Consider the following 22,545-nt stretch of genomic DNA (forward strand, 5'->3'; position numbering starts at 1 on the left):
TATTTTTACAATGAAAAAAATATAGACCCAACATGACAAATAACATTTCAAAATTATTTTTACAATGAAAAAAATATAGACTCCACATGACAAATAACATTTCGGTGCCAGTAAAAACACCAAAAAACACATAACCACAAATGTAAAATTAATGATTTGTTAAAACCTTTTATTTTTCAAAATCATGCACAAAAATCTATGTTTAAACTTAACTGTGACAAATAAGTTTGTATTTACAACAAAATTCTAGTTATTTTGTTTTAGCTAATCTCGTAGTAATCTCTCTGTATCAAGTCTTAGCATAGCAAAAATCTTGTAACAATTAAATAAATCAGTAAGGTTTATAATTACAAACTTTTATAATTACAAACTTATATAACAATCTTCTTCAAAATATAAATAAAAACTATAAATAGTGCATTAGATTGTAACAACATAAACACGATGAGACACTTGAAGCCACCTTCTAGTCTTCTAAAAACAGACGCCACATGAGATTTAGCAATAACGACTGTGAGTTCACACATTCACAAACGATAATAAAAAAAAAAAGTAGATGTTTTAGATCCTAAAACATAATAAATCTTACCCGTTTTCACAATCACTTGATATGATGTCATTTAAACTAATCAGACTCTCCTCATAAACCACAGCACTTAAGGACAAATGAAATCCGTAGAATGGCAATCCCTTGAACTTGTTTTCATGAAGTGCACAAAGGCCCAATTGGCCGTTGTCGGATTCAACCAGCAACCACTCATCGTTCAAAATCAAAAAAGGGCAAAAAACCACGTAAGGGCCGATCACAAACTGCTTCGTCCATGATTCTTTCACCCCGTATTGCTTCATCACCCAAATCTCTATTACCTGACTTGGTTCGGGTTCTTCTCTCCATAGTGGAAATCCAATCAATGCCAGATTCTCATTTAACACAGTCAGGCTCGCGAGGTCTTCTGCTTCGGGGAAATCATCAGGAAAGTCTAACAATTGAAAAGTCTCCGTTCTTATGTCAAAGCAAAGAATGTATACATCATTAATATCATTCGCTGCGTACCAGTGCATAGCCCCACCAAAGAAAGTTTGTAAAGAAGGCATAGAATTAATCTTAGGCAGTTCTTCATCTATATGCTTCCATGAGTTGGAGGCTGAATCGTATAAATCAAACCTCTCGTAATAATCCAGATTGAGACGGAAATCTTTGTAGTTGGGATCGTGATCCAGAGAGAGACGTAAACCTTCGTAGAAATCTTCACGGATTTCCGAAATTTGCATTACCTTGTAAGCGCCAGTGTTTGGGTCAAACCCAAATCCAAATTCAAAAGCCAATATTCGATAACCCATTGGACAGGTAATGCTCGGAGGGGGAAGCGGCTTGAATTCTCGCAATGCCGGATTGCATAAGAAAATGATATTATCAACTGGGATGCAAACGAGCCCATTGCAAGGACCATATATTCGGACACCGGAATAAATGGCTGTAGGGAGGTTTAGATCATTCAAAACGGGAATGGATAGATAGGGTGATACCAATAATTCGGGGAAATCTGGATTGTGAAAAGAGAGTATCGCCTCGTCTTCATATTGTCGTGTCGTATAGCGTTTCACAAGCAACACACTCTGTTTTCTCTCACGGTTTTGGTATCTGTGGATGAATATAGGACTTCTAATCAAATCACGCCATGTTCTTGAAACGCACCTGAGTTTTACTATTGATTTCACCGGGAGACGTATCAAAATTTCGATGATTACATCCTCTGGCAGCTGTGGATTCACCATTCTCACGAAATCTCAAAGTGGATACTTTATAATTTTGTGCCCTAATAAGTAATGAGTTTTCAAAGGATGACGGTGTACAAACCGCCGTGATTAACTCTCCGGCGGCTTAAGCGGCAGGGCTGCGGCTGGTGACTGGTGCGCTATGGCGCAGAGAACCGAGAAGAGAGGGGGAAAAGAACTAGGGTTTGAGAGAAAAAGAAGAATGAGATCCATTTTGGGTTTTTCAATTTTGGAATTCTTTTTTCCCCTGCTTAGGCTTTTAACATACAAATCCAATGGGCTCGTTTTAATTATACTATTTTATGTCTATTCAAATATAAATTAGAGCGTTAATTGGGTGCAATGAGAGGGATCGGACAACATTTGGAGCGGAACGATCGAGGTCTAAGTAATATATATCGTGATCAAATGCAATTTGTAAAAAATCATTAACTTTGTTTATTAGATATTATTGTGATATATTATGTATTTGATATTTTAGATTTATCATAATTAAAATATTAGATATATAAAAAAATAATATATTATTTTATACTATTACTATTAGTAATTAAATTATATTCTACCAACGAATTGATTACTCTATTTATTAGATTTACAAATAAAAGTCATATATTTATAATAGAAAATTAGATGTTATTAATCGTAGCAATTTTTTTTAAATATATAACATTATGATAGATATTTTTCATGAATTTGATGGAAATATATAAAATTAAGTAATTAAATTAAATTTAAAAATAAAATAAAAATAATAATTATCTTGATTGAGTTAGGTACACTATTAACGATCATATTAAACTAATATAGAAAATGATTTAAAGAATCTCATTAACATGACAAATTGTAAAACAAATGAAAAAGATTAAAAGTAAGCTCACAAATGAAAGTCATATATTTATAATAGAAATAGTAGATTATTGTGATCAAATGCAATTTGTCAAAAATCATTAACTCTATTTATTAGATATTATCTTAATCTTGTATATATATTTCGTATTTTAGATAAAACCATGATTAAAATATTAGATATCAATAATATTATCCCATAATATATTATTTGATATATTTTTATTTAATATATCAAAGTGCATCCACATTTTGAAGTAGAATAAAATTTTGGTTAGGCCATTCAAGATATGTACGCAATACACACAACTAAATAATTTTTCTGGTAGTTCTGGGAGTATCGCCAAATATTCGTCTCCTAATTAATATTTTTTTCTAATTAATATATAAAATAAATTCATCAACTAAAAAATATTTTCAAATATCTCTCGTTATATCCAACAAAAAATATTACAATTTTCTATTTTTTTTACCAATAATTAAATTTTTTTAAAAAAATATCCATATTAATTTTCAGTATTTTCTGAAACATACACACACACAAAAAATATATTAATTTTCAATATTTTCATATTCATAATGAAAAATTTATGTCTCGTCACACTTTTATATATTATGTTTATGTATATGTATTGCATAACCTCTATCTAACATTAATAAAAATAATAATATATTTCTAATTTCTAATTTAAATTATCATAACAATAATAATCCATACAAAGTCAGAATGTTAAATGATAAAAATATATATTTTTTAATGATATAATAATTATTTGTACTCTGCATTTAAAGGTTAGGATGTTTGGAAAAAAAATTAATGATATAAATTGAGAAAAAAGTAAATAAAGGAATTTAATATTCATGTTATGGAATTTTATATGCATAAAATGAAAAACTATTAAATTAGAGCGTTAATTGGGTGCAATGCGAGGTATCGGACAACATCTGGAGCGGACAGGCCGAGGTCTAAGTAATATATATCGTGATCAAATGCAATTTGTAAAAAATCATTAACTTTGTTTATTAGATATTATTGTGATCTATTATGTATTTGATATTTTAGATTTATCATAATTAAAATATTAGATATATCAAAAATAATATCTCATAATATATTATTTTATACTATTACTATTAGTAATTAAATTGTATTGTACCATCGAATTGATTACTCTATTTATTAAATTTACAAATACAATTCATATATTTATAGAGTGGGTCTCATGTGAGACCGTCTCACAGATCTTAATCTGTGACACGGGTCAACTCTACCCATATTCACAATAAAAAGTAATATTCTTAGCATAAAAAATAATATTTTTTTATGGATTACCCAAATAAAAGATATGTCTCACAAATACGACTCGTGAGACCGTCTCACACAAGTTTTTGTCATATTTATAATAGTAAAATTGAAACGTCCACTACTCGTTTTTATTGAAAAGTACTAGAAATTTTTTTTCCCTACTAACTAATCAGCGGCCGATACATATATACATATATATATATATGTATATATATATTATATATAAATATATACTTTGCACCATTTTAAAAATAAAACAACCAACTATGTTTGAAAATTCAAATGAAAGAGATCAAAACATGAAATCGTCAAACGTTTGCCAAACATAATTTAGCAATATTTCAAATTCAACCTAACTCTAACAACCTCTCAAAAACCACTCAAAAAGCATCATAAAAGTCGTAGAAAATCTTTATCATAAACTTAACGTAAATGCGGAAAAACTTGTGTTGGTGCTCGGGTTATGTGCATCTTCAGTCCAGTAAGATCAACCATCAAGACCCTCAACAATATCAACATCATGGTCACCTGCATCGATCACACCTAGTGAATCTATTGACTGAGCAAACTATAACCATAGTAGCAAGTAATACATATACAATCATATGCAACAATGAAAATATTTTTACTTAAAATAACATTTCATAACCATGCATAAACTTAAATATTTTCTTTTCATTATAAACATATCATAATTCCTTTTCATCATAAACTTATACGTTTTCCTTTTCGTTGAATTAAGATCGTTAATTGTGAATTTCGTATTAGCTGAAGGTCGATGGATCCATCTACGTATTAGCACAGTACTGGACGGCGGGGACATCAGCGACACTCTCACCTGTCAACTGAGCATTGGCCTTACACATCAACGTATCATCATAATCATCGTATCATCGTATTAGTCACAATTACTTCACTTCCTTCAACATTTCATATTTTCATCACTTTATAAAATTTAATCATGCATAAATCCTTTTTCTTTTAAACCAAGGATGCAACATATCTTTTATCATTAACATTTCATCATAAAATTTCATAAACATTAAAAATAAGCATATTTACAATCATATGCAATAATGAAAATACTTTTACTTAAAATAAAATTTCATAACCATGCATAAATTTAAACATTTTTCCTTTCATCATAAACATATCATAATTCATTTTCATCATATACGTATATGTTTTTCTTTTCGTTGAATTCAGATCGTTAATTGTGACTTTCGTATTTGTAACGTCTCGAAAATCTGAAGATCCACGTGAACCACATGCATGCAAGTTATTAAATTTCTTTGGTATCTTATTAAATTTTTTTAAAGCATTAAGTGCTTGTTTATTTCATTAAATTGTGTTTAATTATTTTTATGCATTTTATGCATATTCATTGCATGGTAGAATTTATTTCATGAAATTTTAAGGGTTCATGCTTTTAAAATTTTTAAGTTGCATTTCGCGCTCGAACAAGGAATGGAGACCGAAAATTTTTAAGTTGCATTTTGCACCCAGGGTGAGATTTTGGTTATGGCAGCGCCCTGAGCACATTTTATCATGTTTTAAAATGTTTATGCATCATGTTTATGATTTTTATGAAAATTATGGTAAATTCGATGCATGCTTGGTTTAAAGGAAAAAATTACGTATATGCACGATTTTATTTAAGTGATGAATATGATGACACATTTTGAAGGAAATGATTTAGTTGTGACTAACACGATGACACGATGACATGTAAGATCGGGACTCAGTGGGCGGGTAATGATGTCGATGATGATCCTCGTCGCCGGGTACCACAGTTACACGTAGATGGATCCATCGAATGACATGATGATAGGAAAGTCACAGCTAATGAACGGATTCAAATTAACAAATTTAACATGTATATACTGACATGATGATACATGCTATGATTATTGACATGTTTTGACAGGACACGTTTACACATACGATATGATAACATGATGGGACAGGTTTTGAGACGTTATGATTTTTACACGATACGCTCATGTTCATTTTTTTTAAGTTTCTTGAAATGTATGTTGATTATGCTATTTTTCACTGCTGTGTGCTACGTATATGTACTTGTTATTACTAGTACAGGCATGTTGAGTCTTTAGACTCACTAGGCGTGTGTGATGCGTGTGATCATTTTGATCAGGAGACAGGTGGTGCCGAAGATTGAGTAGGCAGGCAGGGTGTGCGGTGACATGACCCGAGGACCATTTTTTTTCCGCACATTGATTTATGGGCTTTTGAGAGGAGTTTACACATTTTTATATGTTAGTGATATTACGATTTTTACATGTTTACGTTTACGTTGATTTTGGATGATATTATTTATTTTTAAACTGCGATAATTTTTATTGGCTTAAATACGATTATTTTAAATGTTACTTTGTAATGATGAGCTTTTATAATAAAAAAAAATATTTCCGCGTTTTAAAAGAGCAGACGTTATAGTATTAGCTGAAGGTCGATGGATACATCCACGTATTACCACAGTACTGGGGGCGGGGATATCAGCGACACTCTCACCCGTCAACTGAGCATTGGCCTTACACATCAACGTATCATCGTATCATCGTATTAGTCACAATTACTTCATTTCCTTCAACACTTCTTATTTTCATCACTTTATAAAATTAAAGCATGCATAAATCATTTTTCTTTTAAACCAAGCATGCAATATATCTTTTAGCATTAACATTTCATCAAAAAATTCCATAAACATTAAAAATAAGCATATTAACATATTTTCAGCATTCCGGGCACTGCCAAGACATTTACTATTTTCAGGTGTAAAATGACTGTTTTACCCCTAGACATAAAATTTCTCGACTTTGAATTTTCTTACATTCATTGACTCTAGACCATCCCAAATAATTCATTATTTAAGCTTAAATTAAATTTCTCATATTTTTATTTAGTTTAAATTCCAAGCTTTCTATTTATTTCATAATTATTAATTTGTAGAGCGTTTAATTCCCGAATTAATTCAAATATTAATTATTAAATTCCCAAATTTTAAACATAGAATTTAATTTACCCTTGTGAACCATGAACCACACCCGTGGACCCACGATTCAAGCCTTAACCAATTAAACACATTAATTCAAACCCTAATGTTAACCATCGAGCCATATTGAGATTCCTTCGAGCCAAGCCCAAGCCACCTAGAGACAAACTATTCCCAGACCTCTTATGGACCCTACTGACCAGCCATGTTCCCTTGAACCAGCCTCTAGCCCGCTGCAACCTCCTGTACGAAGGCAAGGGCTGCGCGATTCCTTGTTCAAGACCCTAGGACTCTTCGAACTCGGATAGGACTCCTACCCTCGAGCCACCACCGAGCCATCAGCCTCTGGACCCTCTCAGGACCCTAACAAACCTAGCCTGGCCAAGCCGTGATCCCCCTGCACCCGCTAATCTTCTCAGTTGGCTTGGGAAGTGTCCTAGCTCGCTTGGACTCTTCCCTAGCCGTTGTGCTTGAGTCCTAGCGTGGCTAGGACTCCTCCACACACCCAACCACATCCAGGCCCAACTCTGGTCAAGCCCTGGCTGAGCCATGCAATGGTTTTCCCCTATAACCGAACCCTCGTACGCAATCATTCAATAATTCGGTCAAGCCTACTCCAATTCATGTGCAGCCTTTAACCAGGACTCGTGTGACTCCTAACATGCTGGAAAATCATGTCCTCAAGTCACCCTAACATGGCAGCCCTTCGTGCAAAAAAAAAAAAATAAGTTTCATGAAAACATAATTTAATGACACCACAAACATAAAAACAAAAATAATCATAAGGAAATCATGTTTTCCATGCAAACATAATTCAAAACAATAATATGGTGTGATAGATGAGAAAAATATAGTTAAGGCGTGGCTTTGCGTAATTTACGCACGAAAACAAATCGACGATGCGAAGAACGGCGACGAAGAAATCTCTAGGCTGAAATCCTTAAGAAAACCGATGCTCCTCTTGCAAAATTACTCGTGTGTGCGTGTGTTTTGAGGGGAGGGGAGAGTCCTTGGTGTGTAGGGGATGGGGGCGTGCATATGAAAATAATGGGGAGGGTTTATGGGCTTTAAATAATTGCTAATTGGTGAGTGTACAAGCCTAGACCCATTAGCATGGTACAATAGGCCCACTAAGCCCACTAGTGCATATTTAAAATAATTCGTTTAGGAAAGTTCGTGAAAATATTAGCCGAGTTCTCGAAAAGTTCATATTTTCGTCGAAAATCAAATACCGTTAAAAATACGACTCGGCGTATAAAATCACCTCAAAACACCTCATTTTCGAAAATTTCATTTAAAATACATCACACATTAAACAATTAAAAATAATTATTTAATAAAATATTTTTTTTGTATAGTCATCGGTCTCCGTTCCTCGATCGCATCTCGAATAACATTTAAAACAAGTTGTATGCATTCATGTAGAAAAGTACATTTTAAATGTGTAGACATGCACACCATATTTAATTCATGCAATTAAACCATTTAATTAAAATACGTAAGAAATTTAATAACTTGCATGCATGTGGTTCACGTGGATCTTCAAATTTTCGGGACGTTACAAAAATAGATGTTATTAATATTAGCAATTTTTTAAATGTATAACATTATGGTAGATATTTTCCATGAATTTGATGGAAATATATAAAATTAAATAATTAAATTAAATTTAAAAGTAAAATAAAAATAATAATTATCTTGATTGAGTTAGGTACACTATTAACGATCATATTAAACTAACATAGAAATTGATTTAAAGAACCTCATTAACATGAAAAATTCTAAAACAAATGAAAGAGTAAAAAAATAAGCTCACAAATGAAAGTCATATATTTATAATAGAAATAATAGAATAGTAGATTACTGTGATCAAATGCAATTTGTCAAAAATCATTAACTCTATTTATTAGATATTATCGTAATCTTTTATATATTTGGTATTTTAGATAAACCATGATTAAGAGATTAGATATATCAATAATAATATACCATAATATATTATTTGTTATGGTTTTATTTAATATATCAAAGTGCATCCACATTTTGAAGTAGAATAAAATTTTGGTTAGGCCATACAAGATATGTACGCAATACACACAACTAAATATTCTTTTTCTGGTAGTTTTTGGAGCATCGTCAGAATATTCGTCTCCTAATTAATATTTTTTCTAATTAATATATTTAAAATAAATTCATCAACTAAAAAATATTTTCAAATATCTCTCGTTATATCCTACAAAAAATATTACAATTTTCTATTTTTTACCAATAATTAAAATTTTTTTTTTAAAATATCCATATTAATTTTCAGTATTTTCTGAAACATACACACACACAAAACATATATTAATTTTCAATATTTTCATATTCATAATCAAAAATTTATGTCTCGTCACACTTTTATATATTATGTTTATGTATATGTATTGCATAACCTCTATCTAACATTAATAAAAAATAATAATATATTTCTAATTTCTAATTTAAATTATCATAGCAATAATAATCCATACAAAGTCAGAATGTTAAATGATAAAAATACATATTTTTTGTTATTTAAATGTCTCATATATAACACAATTTCATAATATTTTATGTATTTAGCAATATAACATACAAAAAATTATGAAAGATTATATTTACGGTGTGTTTTGACAATTTTTTCAAGTTTTAATCTTTGTTGATTTTGTGCTCTAAATCTTAAAGTATCCTTCGGTATTTTCTTATACTTCACACCGTATCATGTGTACATTTATAGATAAATTATTAATTTTAATAATTATTATTATTATTGTAGTGTAAGAGTTTTATCGAAAATCATCTTTTAACGGGGGTTTTACAAACTTTTTTTTTTATTTTTGACTATATCATAATAATTTCTTTTACAAAAATATATCCACTTATTTTTCACTAACTTTTTGAATGAAATTATAACATATTATGGAAAAAATTGACGATTCACAATGAATGTTAGATTATATATTAATAATAATAACAATAATAATAATAATAATATTAATGGTAGTTTTTGAGTTTTACCGACTTTTCAGTTTTGATCATATTATAATAATTTATTTTACGAAAATATCACAACTTATTTTCACAAAATTTCTGGAATATATATAACTTATGGAATATTACATTTTTAAGCACAAAATCGAAAGATCCTCGAGCCATCCAGTCTTATATCGAGTGTTTCTAGCCATATTATTGAGGCTCGGGCACTAGCAAGAGACTACCGGGCTCGTAGCCAAGCTGTACTCCCTTTGTGGGCTCTTGACATTAGCAGGATGAAGACGGACGAAGGTATAGACTTGAATCCTTAATAATTATTGGGAGTAGATATTAGATTAGTCAAGCATTTTGGATTAGAAATAGTGATCTGGTAGTCACTGGAATTGTAGGCTTGGACATTACACCCATGTGCTCCTAGAACAATTTTTGAGGTACATAAGTATTGCTAAGATACATAGGATTAAGTACACATTTCTCTGTGTTGCATATTACTTGAAATATTTTATGTGTGTGTATTATGTCACATTTTTATGTTGCATGCATATCATGTTGGACATGTATTTCTTTTGATTTCCCAATCGATGAAGGTCATTCAACCCTATTTTTTGTTTGATTTGACATCGGGATCCACTTTCTTCGACTACAGTTGACAGGGACATTGGTTGTCCATGATCTCGATTTGGTGTGGGAGCCAACTCCTGATGCAACAATGTAGCATGCTACACACCATGACACCTCCAGACTGAGCATGTTGATCTAGTTTGATTCCTGATACCCTGTACACGTGCATATATCCATCATATAGAACTAATTAGTCATACTTCATACATGGTGATTTGTCACTCACGTTCTCGAATTTGTTTTCTTGGACACCATATTTCGCGGGGCATGTCTTAGGTTGGATGAACCCGGAGAGAGCGGTGAGCTAGCAGGGGCTATGTTGTCTGGAGTTACCTTCCTGGTTTTCTGTGTCTTTGGAGGTTTAAATTCTTGATTCGATATGGTTGTATAACATTTGGTTGTTGCAGTTTCTATCTTCTATGGGGTTGTATAATATTCAAGTTTGTTTTTCCGTTGTTTTATCTATTTATGATTTAATTAAGTTTAATTCCATTTTTTAATCTTTGTTTACTAGGTGATCCGGGTCTGGTCTTTACACGTAAAGAAAAAATAACACAAGTTTTGTTTCTGAAATATCAAAGGATAAATTCCTTCTATGTCTCCCCTAATTCTGTTTCTAGAGGTATCATTAGAAACTTCGAAGAGTACCACCCTTGAACAAACTACTTCAGTAGGTCTTACATTTGTTTATTGAAATTCCTAGTATCATAACTTTTTAAAATGTAATATCAAGATTTCTGGAAAATAATCTTTCTACATATTACAAATACTCAAAATTTCTACTGATAAATACAAAATACAAAGATTGTGAGTACGCAGTAGAACGAACGAATGATCTCAGTATCTAATAAGCTTTCAATGTGTGCTTTAGAAATAATTTTAGTAGTCTTCATATTAGGGATGTAATCGAGTCGAGCCGAGCCAAACTCTTGAATGTTTGAGCTTGGCTCGTTTATAATCGAGTCGAGCTCGAGCTTTATTTAACGAATATATGCATGGCTCACGAGCTTATTCAAGCATTTATCGAGCCTAAAAAAGCTTAATAAATATGAATTATACATTTAAATTTTCATTAAATTAATTAAAAATAAATTATATATTTAAAGAAAATTATATTATTATTATTAAAATTTGTAAATTTATTAAATAAATAAATTTAATATATATTTCTATATATTTCATAAATAATATGCAAAATTGTTAGGACCAATGGAATCCAGATATCTCCACACTGGTATGATATTGTCCATTTTAGATTTTAATCCTCATGGTTTTGCTTTTGGAACCACCCAAAAGGCCTCATACCAATGGAGATATCATTTCATTTTTATTAACCCATGATCTTTCTCTAGATCTTCCAACGTGGGACTTTGGTTGCATCCCAACAATCCTCCCCTCAAACGAAGTTCCACTATTATTCTCATGGTCCGAGCCTCCCCTCAAGCCTTATTCGTCCTCCAATTGAGGTTACTCCACTTCACTGCGTTGGAGCGCACGCCTTACATGAATACTGGGAGCATAAACCACCTCGAGAGTTTAATCAAAGATTTTTACCAGGAGCCCTCACCTCCTTCGTTTAGGTATCGAGGATTCTACCCACGGCTCGATCTAAACCTGGGTTCTGATACCACACGTTCCACCTCAATCTTTGTACCCATCGCTTTGACTTGTACAGCTTTGAAACTAGGCTCTGATACCACTTGTAATGGAACCAAGCTCTCAGAATCTCTTGTAACCACTCGTTAACATATCACACTTGAGGAATTACGAGACAATCAATCCAAGAACTCAACAAACGATAAGCAAAATAAAGAAAATAACTCTCGAGACACGATTTACGTGGTTCGGTCATTAATCGACCTACATCCACGGGAGGAGCTCATCTTTATTAATCAACAATCTGAGTTTGAATTACAAAGAAAAACTACAAGCACTCCTACAGAATTCACTCTCAACATGCACTCTCTTCTTTCTCAGAACACATGCTCTTGAATATAAGTACACCAAGAGAGAATTCAAGAGCATGTGTTCTGAGAAAGAAGAGAGTGCATGTTGAGAGTGAATTCTGTAGGAGTGCTTGTTGTTTTTTCTTTGTAATTCAAACTCAGATTGTTGATTAATAAAGATGAGCTCCTCCCGTGGATGTAGGTCGATTAATGACCGAACCACGTAAATCGTGTCTCGAGAGTTGTTTTTTTTATTTTGCTTACCGTGTGTTGAGTTCTTGGATTGATTGTCTCGTAATTCCTCAAGTGTGATCTATTAACGAGTGGTTACAAGAGATTCTGAGATCTTGGTTCCATTACAAGTGGTATCAGAGCCCAGGTTCAAAGTTGTACAAGTCAAAGCGATGGGTACAAAGATTGAGGTGAAACGTTTTGACGGAAAGGGAGATTTTGGTTTATGGCAAAGGAGAATGTACGTCATTCTTGTTCAACAGAAAGTTGCGAAAGCCCTACTGGGTGAAAAGAATCTCCCTGATACACTTGACCGTGAGAAGAAAGATGAAATTCTTGAATTGGCGTTCAGCACCCTCACTCTGAATCTAGACGATAAAGTTCTTCGGGAAGTATCCTCGGAAAAAACAGCTGCTGGCATATGGAACAAGTTAGAATCTCTGTATATGAAAAAATCCCTTCAAGACAGAATCTATCTAAAAGGTAAACTATTCGGGTTCAAGATGACAGAGACTAAATCAATATGCGAAAATCTTGATGAGTTTAACAAGCTCATTTTAGACTTACAAAATATTGGTACAGACGTAGAAGATGAAGATAAGGCCATTATCATTCTTAATGCTCTTCCAAGATCCTACTCAGTGTTCTCTGATACTATGAAGTAGGCAAGGGAGTCCCTGTCATTCGAAGACATACAAAAGGCCCTAAAGGCAAAAGAATCTCAAACACACAATGAAAAGGAGTATAAAGATGTTGGAGATGGATTGTACTCTCGCGGCAGAACTGAAAAGAAGGATTCTCGATCAAAACACCGAAGTAGATCGAGATCCAAGACAAAACAATTCAAGTGCTTTCTCTATCATAAACCTGGTCATATCAGAAGAAACTGTCCAGAACTTTAAAAAAATGGTGAAAAACATCGAGATCAAGGTGAGGCAGAGGCAATACTTGAAGGATATGAAAGCGGGGATGTCCTATGCACATCAGACCTCAAAAAGGAAAACTGTTGGATACTAGAAAGTGAATGCTCTTTTCATATGAGTCCTAACAAGGATTGGTTTGAGTCTCTAAATGAGTCCAATGGGGGACAAGTCATTCTTGGTAACAATAAAACCTGTAGAGTGAGTGGTATTGGGAACATCAGATTGAGATTAAGAGATGGTACTGAGAAAATCCTGGGAGAAGTGCGCTATGTACCAGAACTTAAAAGGAATCTCATTTCCTTGGCACTCTTGATAAACAAGGATATACATTCAAAGCTGCACATGGAATATTAAGTGTCTCCAGAGGGTCTCTAATTCACATGAAAGGAACTCAGCAAAATGGTTTATACATTGTAGATGGAAGTACCATTGTTGGATCTGCTGCTACAATAGAAAAGAACCAAGATAATACAATGCTATGGCACTTAAGGCTTGGGCATGTCAGTGAGAAAGGCTTAATAGAATTACATAAGCAAGGATTGATACGAAATAAACAAATTACTCCACTAGCATTTTGTGAAGACCGTGTAAAGGGAAATTCTACTAGAGTAAAGTTCACCAAAGGATTACATACGTCAAAGGCTCCCTTGCAATATGTGCACTCTGATCTGTGGGGGCCTTCACTTGTTGCTTCAAATGGTGGGGCCAGATATTTCCTATCCATAATTGATGACTTTTCTCGTAGAGTATGGGTTTACACATTAAAGAATAAGAGTAAAGCTTTAGATAAGTTCAAAACTTGGTTGACTCTCACTGAAAATCAGTCCGGACAGAGACTTAAAAAGCTAAGGACAGACAATGGGCTGGAGTTTTGCTCAAAAGAGTTCTTTGAATTCTGCAGGGAAAAGGGTATCTCGAGGCACCTAACAATCCCTGGCACACCACAACAAAATGGCACAGCAGAAAGAATGAATAGAACACTACTTGAAAGAGTGAGATGTATCATGTCCTATTCAGGAATGCCCAAATCTTTCTGGGCCGAGGCAGTAGCTACTGCATGCTATCTAATTAATAGAAGTCCATCAATACCATTGGGTTTTAAAACTCCTATGGAATTGTGGACATGGTCACCTCCTAATCTAGATGAACTAAAAGTGTTTGGATGTGCTGCTTATGCACATATAAAACAAGGAAAACTAGATACAAGAGCCATCAAGTGTGTGTTTCTCGGCTACCCAGAAGGAGTTAAAGGCTATAGATTGTGGTGTATAGAACCTTGAACTCAAAGGCTACTTCTAAGCAGGGATGTGACCTTCAAAGAGGATATGTATCCTTTTAAAGATAAACCACTGAATATATCAACTCCAAAAATCAGTACCAGTAGCAATGATACATCTGTCAAGGTGGAGCTTCCTAACCTACTACAGGAAATGGATGATATCATTCCAGATTCCACAGAAAGTACAACATCAAAAAAAAAACCTGGATGACTATCAGTTAGCAAGGGACGGGGAACGAAGGACCATTAAACCACCTCAGAAATATGGTCATGCAGACTTGGTCTCTTATGCTTTTTCAGTTGCTTCTCAAGTAAATGAATATGAACCTCGAAATGTGGAAGAAGCAATGAATTCAAAAGAGAGGCACTCATGGTATACTTCAATGAAAGATGAAGTTGATTCCTTAATAAAAAATAAGACCTGGGAACTGGTCCCTAAGCCACAAAATCAGAGAATTGTTGGCTCTGAGTAGATCTTCAAGAAAAAGGAAGGTATACTTGGAGTTGAGAATCCTAGATACAAGGCCAGGTTAGTGGCAAAAGGATACTCGCAAATTGAAGGGATAGACTACCAAGAAATTTTTTCAGATGTTGTCAAACATGGGTCAATAAGGATTGTGCTTTCCATTGTAGCTACTGAGGATCTTGAGCTGAACAGCTGGATGTTAAGACAACTTTCCTGCATGGAAACCTTGAAGAACTGATTTATATGGAGCAACCACAAAATTTTGAATTTAAGTCAAAATCACCACATGTATGTCTTTTAAAAAAATCCATTTATGGTCTCAAGCAAGCCCCTAGGCAATGGTATAAGAAATTTGATGAGTTCATGTTGAATCACAACTTTGTAAGGAATAAGCATGACTGGTGTGTCTACCATAAGACACTTCAATGTGGAAGACAAATGCATCTCTTACTTTATGTTGATGACATGCTAATCGCATGTCATAACCTTACTGAAATACAGAAGCTGAAACATGAACTCAATGAACAATTTGAAATGAAAGACTTAGGGGCTGCCCAAAGGATACTAGGAATGGAGATAGTAAGAAACAGAACAAAGAGAGTTCTATGGCTTACTCAAACTGGATACCTGAGAAAAGTGCTTCAAAGGTTTGAGATGAAAGACTATAAGGCAGTGCATGGACCACTTGAAAATCACTTTAAGCTGTCAACAAGCCAATCACCAAAGTCTGATTAGAACAAAGCCAATATGCAGAAATTTCCGTATGCAAGTGCTGTGGGATGTTTAATGTATGATATGGTATGTACTAGGCCAGATCTTGCTTATGCAATTAGCTTAGCAAGTAGGTTCATGGCTAACCCGGGAAAAGAGCATTGGCAGGCAATTAAGTGGATCCTCAGATATCTTAAGGGAACTCTTGAGCTTGGGTTGATGTTCAGACATACTGGTGAGGTTTTGGACATTGTAACCGGGTATGTTGACTCAGACTTTGCTGGAAGCTTAGACACAAGAAGATCCTTAACCGGATATATCTTTATGGTGTATGGGACATCAGTAAGTTGGAAAGCTATGCTGCAACATGTGGTAGCTCTATCAACAACGGAAGCTGAGTACATGGCCGTTACTGAATCTGTAAAAGAAGCTTTATGGATAAAAGGATTCTTGGAAGACTTGGGATATGCTCAAGAGACAATAAACGTTCACTGTGATAGCCAAAGTGCAGTACATTTATCCAAGCATAAAGTCTTCCATGAAAGATCAAAACACATAGATGTTCGGTTGCATTTTGTAAGGGAAGTGGTTGATACAGGCTCTGTATCAATAAGGAAGATCAGTACAAAAGATAACCCTGCAGATATGTGTACAAAGATTATTCCAAACTCAAAGTTTCAGCATTGTTTGAATTTGATAAATGTTTCCAGTGGGGAAAAGACGTAGAAGCAGGGAACCTGGAGGAGCTAATCAGTTTAAGCTGGTTGATTGTCAAGGTGGAGAATTGTGGTTTCATTGTGCCAACTCAACCATCTTAGTCAGCATTTAATGAGTGACATGGCAAAGTTAACAACTTCAAAGCTGAGGGATCGAGAAAGCAACTGGAGAGGAAGGCTTCTGTTGTAACAGATAGGATAACTGAATAAAGGAGTTATGCCCATATAAATAGAAGCAAGGAGTCTTGAAGGAAGGCAGTTCTTTGAATAGATTCATTCGGTCATCTCTGAAGGAATATAAGTACACCAAGAGATAATTCAAGAGCATGTGTTCTGAGAAAGAAGAGAGTGCATGTTGAGAGTGAATTCTGTAGGAGTGCTTGTTGTTTTTCTTTGTAATTCAAACTCAGATTGTTGATTAATAAAGATGAGATCCTCCCGTGGATGTAGGTCGATTAATGACCGAACCACGTAAATCGTGTCTCGAGAGTTATTTTCTTTATTTTGCTTATCGTGTGTTGAGTTCTTGGATTGATTGTCTCGTAATTCCTCAAGTGTGATCTGTTAACGGGTGGTTACAAGAGATTCTGAGAGCTTGGTTCCATTACAAAAATCAATAAATCAAATATCAAAATTATTATTTTTTCATCTAAAAGATTATTCATGAACTTACCAACGAACATGTTCACGAGCTAACGAGCCAAATACTGTAAAGCTTGAGTTTGATTTGTTTATCTTAACGAGCCTCATTAAACGAGCTCAAACGAGCTTTTATCGAATCGAGCTTCGAATAGCTCACAAACGGTTTGGTTCATTTACATCCCTACTTGATATGCTTCTAACTTAGAGATTGATTTTTTTCAAGAATTCGAGAGAGAAGAGCTTTTCTTATATTGATTTCAACGTCTGATTTGAAACGGCTCTTTAATTTTTATTAAATATACATGTATCAAAAATAGACTAACTTTTAGCTTGTCATTTGTTATACGTAACATCTATATAAATAGTACATGAAATCATGTAGAACGAGTTCTACTGAAAGTTAAGGATCTACTAGCTACTGAAATCATTTGACTTCTTAAACTAAAGGTGTGTTTGGTTGATGTGATTAAATAAGAATAGATGAATAATCATATACTTATTTAATGTTTGGTTAAAAATTTTAAGATATATTAAAAATCATTTTGACCCGATTTAAGACCTAATTTTATGATTAATTATTTGATTATTAATCTAACAAATTAAGTGGGATAAGTAATCAATACACCACAGATTACATTTTTATCTTCTTATCTCTTATAAAAATAAATATTTATTAAATTCTAATTTATTATGTTTAATGATTACCTAATATTTTCAAATATATTTTCTAATAAATATATTTAAATTAATTTTAATAAACATAAATTATAATTATAAATATTTAATTATCTATTTAATTATTTTAAAAATATTTATAATTATTTAAAAACAATAATATTATAATATCATTAAACTTTATTTAACATTAAAATTAATATTCAAAATATTACTATTATTTTAATTATTAATTATAAATATTTAATTATCTATCAAATTATTTTAAGAATATTTATAATAATTTTAAAAAAAACAATAATATTGTAATTATTACTAAAATTTTATTTAACACTAACATTCAAAATATTATTGCTATTTTAATTATTAAAATAAATACTATTTAAAAATTTATTTATAATTAATATATTTAAATTATTTTAATAAATGTAAATTATAATTATAAATATTTAATTATTTATCCAATTATTTTAAGAATATATATTTAATTAACATTTGTGGCATTTTGATCATTACAATAAAATTTACAAAATTAATCCATCATTTTAAAATCATATCAAACACCATGTTATTTATATTATCATACTATTAATCCATATATCTCATTTTTTAATCATTCTAATTATTAATAATTTACTTATTCTATCACACGTATCAAACGGAGCCTTGGGGTATTAACATAAGATTAACATGAAATTTCTCCTTCGGAACATTGATTTCCTTGCACTTATATTTCAATGTAATACAACCTAGCTAAAAAGGCTTTCTTCATTTCCATATCTATGTCTACAATAAAATCAAAACCCATTCGAGAAATACTTGAGACAGAAAACATGATAAGACAACAAGCCATCTTCCAAGATATTAATTATAGGAAATTTTACATCAATTTACTCTCATGAATTAGGACCTGAGTTGTATAAAACAAGATGGGGAGAACGATGGCTTTGCGATCTCCGTGCAGTTCTTTCGATCTCTGGATCAAAGATAAGCAAGTCAGGGCTTTGCGATCTTCGCATGCACTGTCAAACAGATAAAATGAACAAATTTGTAATCATTATAATAAAACAAAAAAATATTTTATTGTAAACAAACGCAATCTAATAATATCGTCAGAAACATTATTAATTTTTACCGTATCCGTGAACTCCAAGAAGGTCCTCAAATGAACGTGGGGATCAGAAGTGATAGTTCCCGTAAACTGGTTCTGCTAAATCATATTTATCAGAGCAGGCTTCAGCTCGAAATTGTTGGCGTTTATGTTCCCTCGAGCAATGCCATAATAATGAGTAGTGATAACTGGTCGGAAGTGATCTCTGATAGGTATAGCCTCTGGCAGGTTATGTCTGTCATTCTCTATGTTTTCGGCCATTGTTTGAATTTTTTCTCTTCTTGCTTTTCTTAATCTTCGTGCAGTTCTTTCGATCTCTGGATCAAAGATAAGCAAGTCAGGGTTTTGCGATCTTCGCATGCACTGTCAAACAGATAAAATGAACAAATTTGTAATTATTATAATAAAACAAATATTTCAGATATTTAAATGAACCCATTTCTGATAAAAAAATTTGAATGATGTGTATTAGATAGAGTATATGAGATTTGATAGATAATAGAATACGGTCTATTACCCTCTTTCATCAGCTTTTTTCTTTGAAGTTATGATGCAATGCCAAAGCTCGGTTAAAATCTCGATCTACCAGGTTGTAGGACATTCTTGGATAAATTACTCCTACAACTTTCTTTGCATAGAGATTTCTTGAGATTGTTCCCAGTACTGAATCTTGAAGGTTACTAATTATTTTATCGCATATAGCATATCAATAGATGAATATATTCCTTCTTTAAAAGTAGTTTTTATCATAATCTGAATTGCTCCGATATGAATCTGGGACATGGTTCGTGCTACTTCTATCTTGAGTTTTTGGTGAATAACATAATATATTCGTCCACTAAATATATATCATGTAATTCAAGACTATACATAGCTTGAGCGTATTTCTTTTTCTTATTTGTATCTTGACTATTAAAATAGTTTACCCTTATAACCATTATTCCGGCTATCTCGCTGAGAGATTCTCCGACTAGAACTGATTCTTTAGTTTCTACCGAAATCATGTCCCAAGCAATTTTAACTGATCTCAGAAGACTCGTTTCTAATAATTTAATGAATCTTTCTCTATTGAGATCAAGTGTGTCTGCTGCAATTCTCATAGAAGATGTATAATAATCTATGATATCTTCTCTGTTTTTGAAGTCTAATACATCTAGGTTAAGAATAATCCCATAAGAATGTATAGGTTATAAAACAGATTTCTCATAAGGTATTTGGTGCAAGGAATTTGATTTCTCCTTGACCTCGTTCCCGTTGGGTGTGATTCTCTACCGGTATGAAAGTCTGGTTGGGATTATCTCATATTTATATTCTGAGATCCCACACTTTATCTTGGTGGTTCCTGAGACGATGACTAGGTTATGTTGGGTTGTTCATCCTCAGTTGTGTTCATCTTTAGATCAACAATCTTGATATTTGTAAAAGATTCTGCAAGGCCTTGGAGATCCTCGAGAGCAATTTTGTAAAATCCAGGATTTTAGATTTTATCATGATAATATTTTGTACCAAGATTTGCAAGATTTTCGAAATGGAATGGATAATTTTATCTTGAGCATTATTTGGAACTCAAGAATTTAAATAATATCGTGTATATTTCGAAATTTGAGATATGCAGAATTATACCGGATATAGATCTAAGATTTGATATACCTGGATAAAGATTTAAGCAGGAAGATAATTCAATCTTGGATTACAAATCTTGAAGTAGATATCATAGGATTTTCGAAAATATTGAAGGATTTAGGGAGGATTTTCGAAATTGTTGAGATATAGGGAAAAGTCTGCACGATAAAATATAGGCTTGAGAAAAATTTAAAAGTTTAACTACCAGGATTTTAAGAAAAAAATATCAAAATCTTATCTTGGGAAAATACCACTAAATTTCGAGTTTAGGTAGGGAAATTTTGGGATTTAAGAAATATAATTGGGAAATAAAAGTCTACCGAATATTGAAAATTAGACACAGAAGTCAAAATTTTTCAGGCTGAACATAGCATAATTTCGAAATTTATCCAAGGGAAGGATATCAAGATTTCAAAATTTATCATCCAGGATCAGGGATAAATATTTAGATTTAGATCACGATTCTAGATGAAGATTTGATTCAATTCAAATGCGCGGATAAACTCGATCGAGATAGCAGCCAACCCCTATAAATAGGAGGGCCTATAACTCGAAAATTCACACCATTTTCTACTCCAATTTTTCGAGTTTCTCCCCTAGTTTTCTTAGGATTCTCGAGAGCCGCGAAGCGCTGCCGCAATTCAGTCGCCGAAGAGGAATTTTCAAAATTCCAGTGCAAGAATCCCGAGGTTTTCACGTTTTTCTCCTCAAGAATTTAAGGTAAGTGAGCTTGTTTTAAATGTGTAATTTCGGTGTATGCATTTTCGTTTTTTTTTTGAAAAATTCAGTCGAATACAATTCTTCTTCTACCCCCTTCTGGTTATGATTTCTGCATGAGTTTTATGTTGACACTGTGAGGATTCAACTTGATATGGGAGGGAATCCCAACTATGATATGACCCTCATACGGTGGGGATATAACCGATTCGGCCTCGACCCTTTAGAGGAATAAAAATTAGGGACTGAATTCAGTAAACCATTGAAAGTAGAGGAATCTCAGTGTCAGGTCAATGATACGAATGTGGTATGAGTCAAAATATGCATGGTGTGTGTATGTCTTTCGAAATTTTATATGCATGTTGTTGTGTACTCGAACGGCCCTCACTTGCTGAGTATTTCCCAAAATACTCACCCCTTACTCCCCTTCCCAGATAAATTCGAAGAGCAGGTTGAGGAAGAAGAGTCAGAACAATTCTGGGGCTGGTGATAAATTTCGAGAATTGTAGTATTCGGATTTAGAATTTTCGTATTTTTTTTGTAAGACGTTTCCGCATTTATTTATTTTCCGTTGTAAAGACAAATGTTCAAATTTTGCGAATTTATGAAATAAACTGGTTTCGGTTTATACTGTGCTACGAGGCTGGTTGTTTTTCGATTGTGTGATTGATGAACAACGCCGGTGTCGACCAATCCGGTCTCGGGGCGTGACATTTAAGTGGTATCAGAGCCGCCAGGTTCATAATCCGGGTGGGAAAAGATTTTTTTTCGGAAAAAAAAAAATTCGGACGAATTTTTAATCGGGACCGACGCTATTCCCTCCGAAACGGCCCAACGATCGAGACTCACCACCTTAAAGTCGTGAGGTAGGGGTCCAAATCGCGAAAATCCTTTGTTTAGGCCTCCGAAACGTCGTTTTTGCCGT

General features: G+C 33.0%; 1 protein-coding gene across 2 annotated transcripts; it reads right to left on the bottom strand.

Annotated features, from left to right (window-relative positions):
• Window positions 1-369: 369 nt before the first annotated feature.
• Window positions 370-1,977, bottom strand: LOC142519171 (F-box/kelch-repeat protein At3g06240-like). 2 transcript variants are annotated; one of them, XM_075622105.1, is made up of 2 exons: window positions 1,859-1,977; window positions 370-1,817 (listed from the first exon to the last, which is right to left on the bottom strand). In XM_075622105.1, the coding sequence occupies exon 2, from the start codon at window positions 1,774-1,776 to the stop codon at window positions 586-588; it is 1,191 nt and encodes a 396-aa protein (XP_075478220.1). In that variant the 5' UTR covers window positions 1,777-1,817; window positions 1,859-1,977; the 3' UTR covers window positions 370-585. The 2 variants fall into 2 exon arrangements, with proteins under 2 accessions (XP_075478220.1, XP_075478221.1); XM_075622106.1 differs by having other exon boundaries at window positions 370-1,787; window positions 1,859-1,962.
• Between the last annotated feature and the right edge of the window lie 20,568 nt (window positions 1,978-22,545).

The sequence above is a fragment of the Primulina tabacum genome, chromosome 11 (genome assembly GCF_025594145.1).
Source record: "Primulina tabacum isolate GXHZ01 chromosome 11, ASM2559414v2, whole genome shotgun sequence".
In the NCBI taxonomy this organism is placed as follows: Eukaryota; Viridiplantae; Streptophyta; class Magnoliopsida; order Lamiales; family Gesneriaceae; genus Primulina; species Primulina tabacum.

Coding starts and splice junctions, on each gene's coding strand:
- LOC142519171 (XM_075622105.1), bottom strand. CDS start 1,776: ATGGTGAATCCACAGCTGCCAGAGGATGTAATCATCGAAATTTTGATA.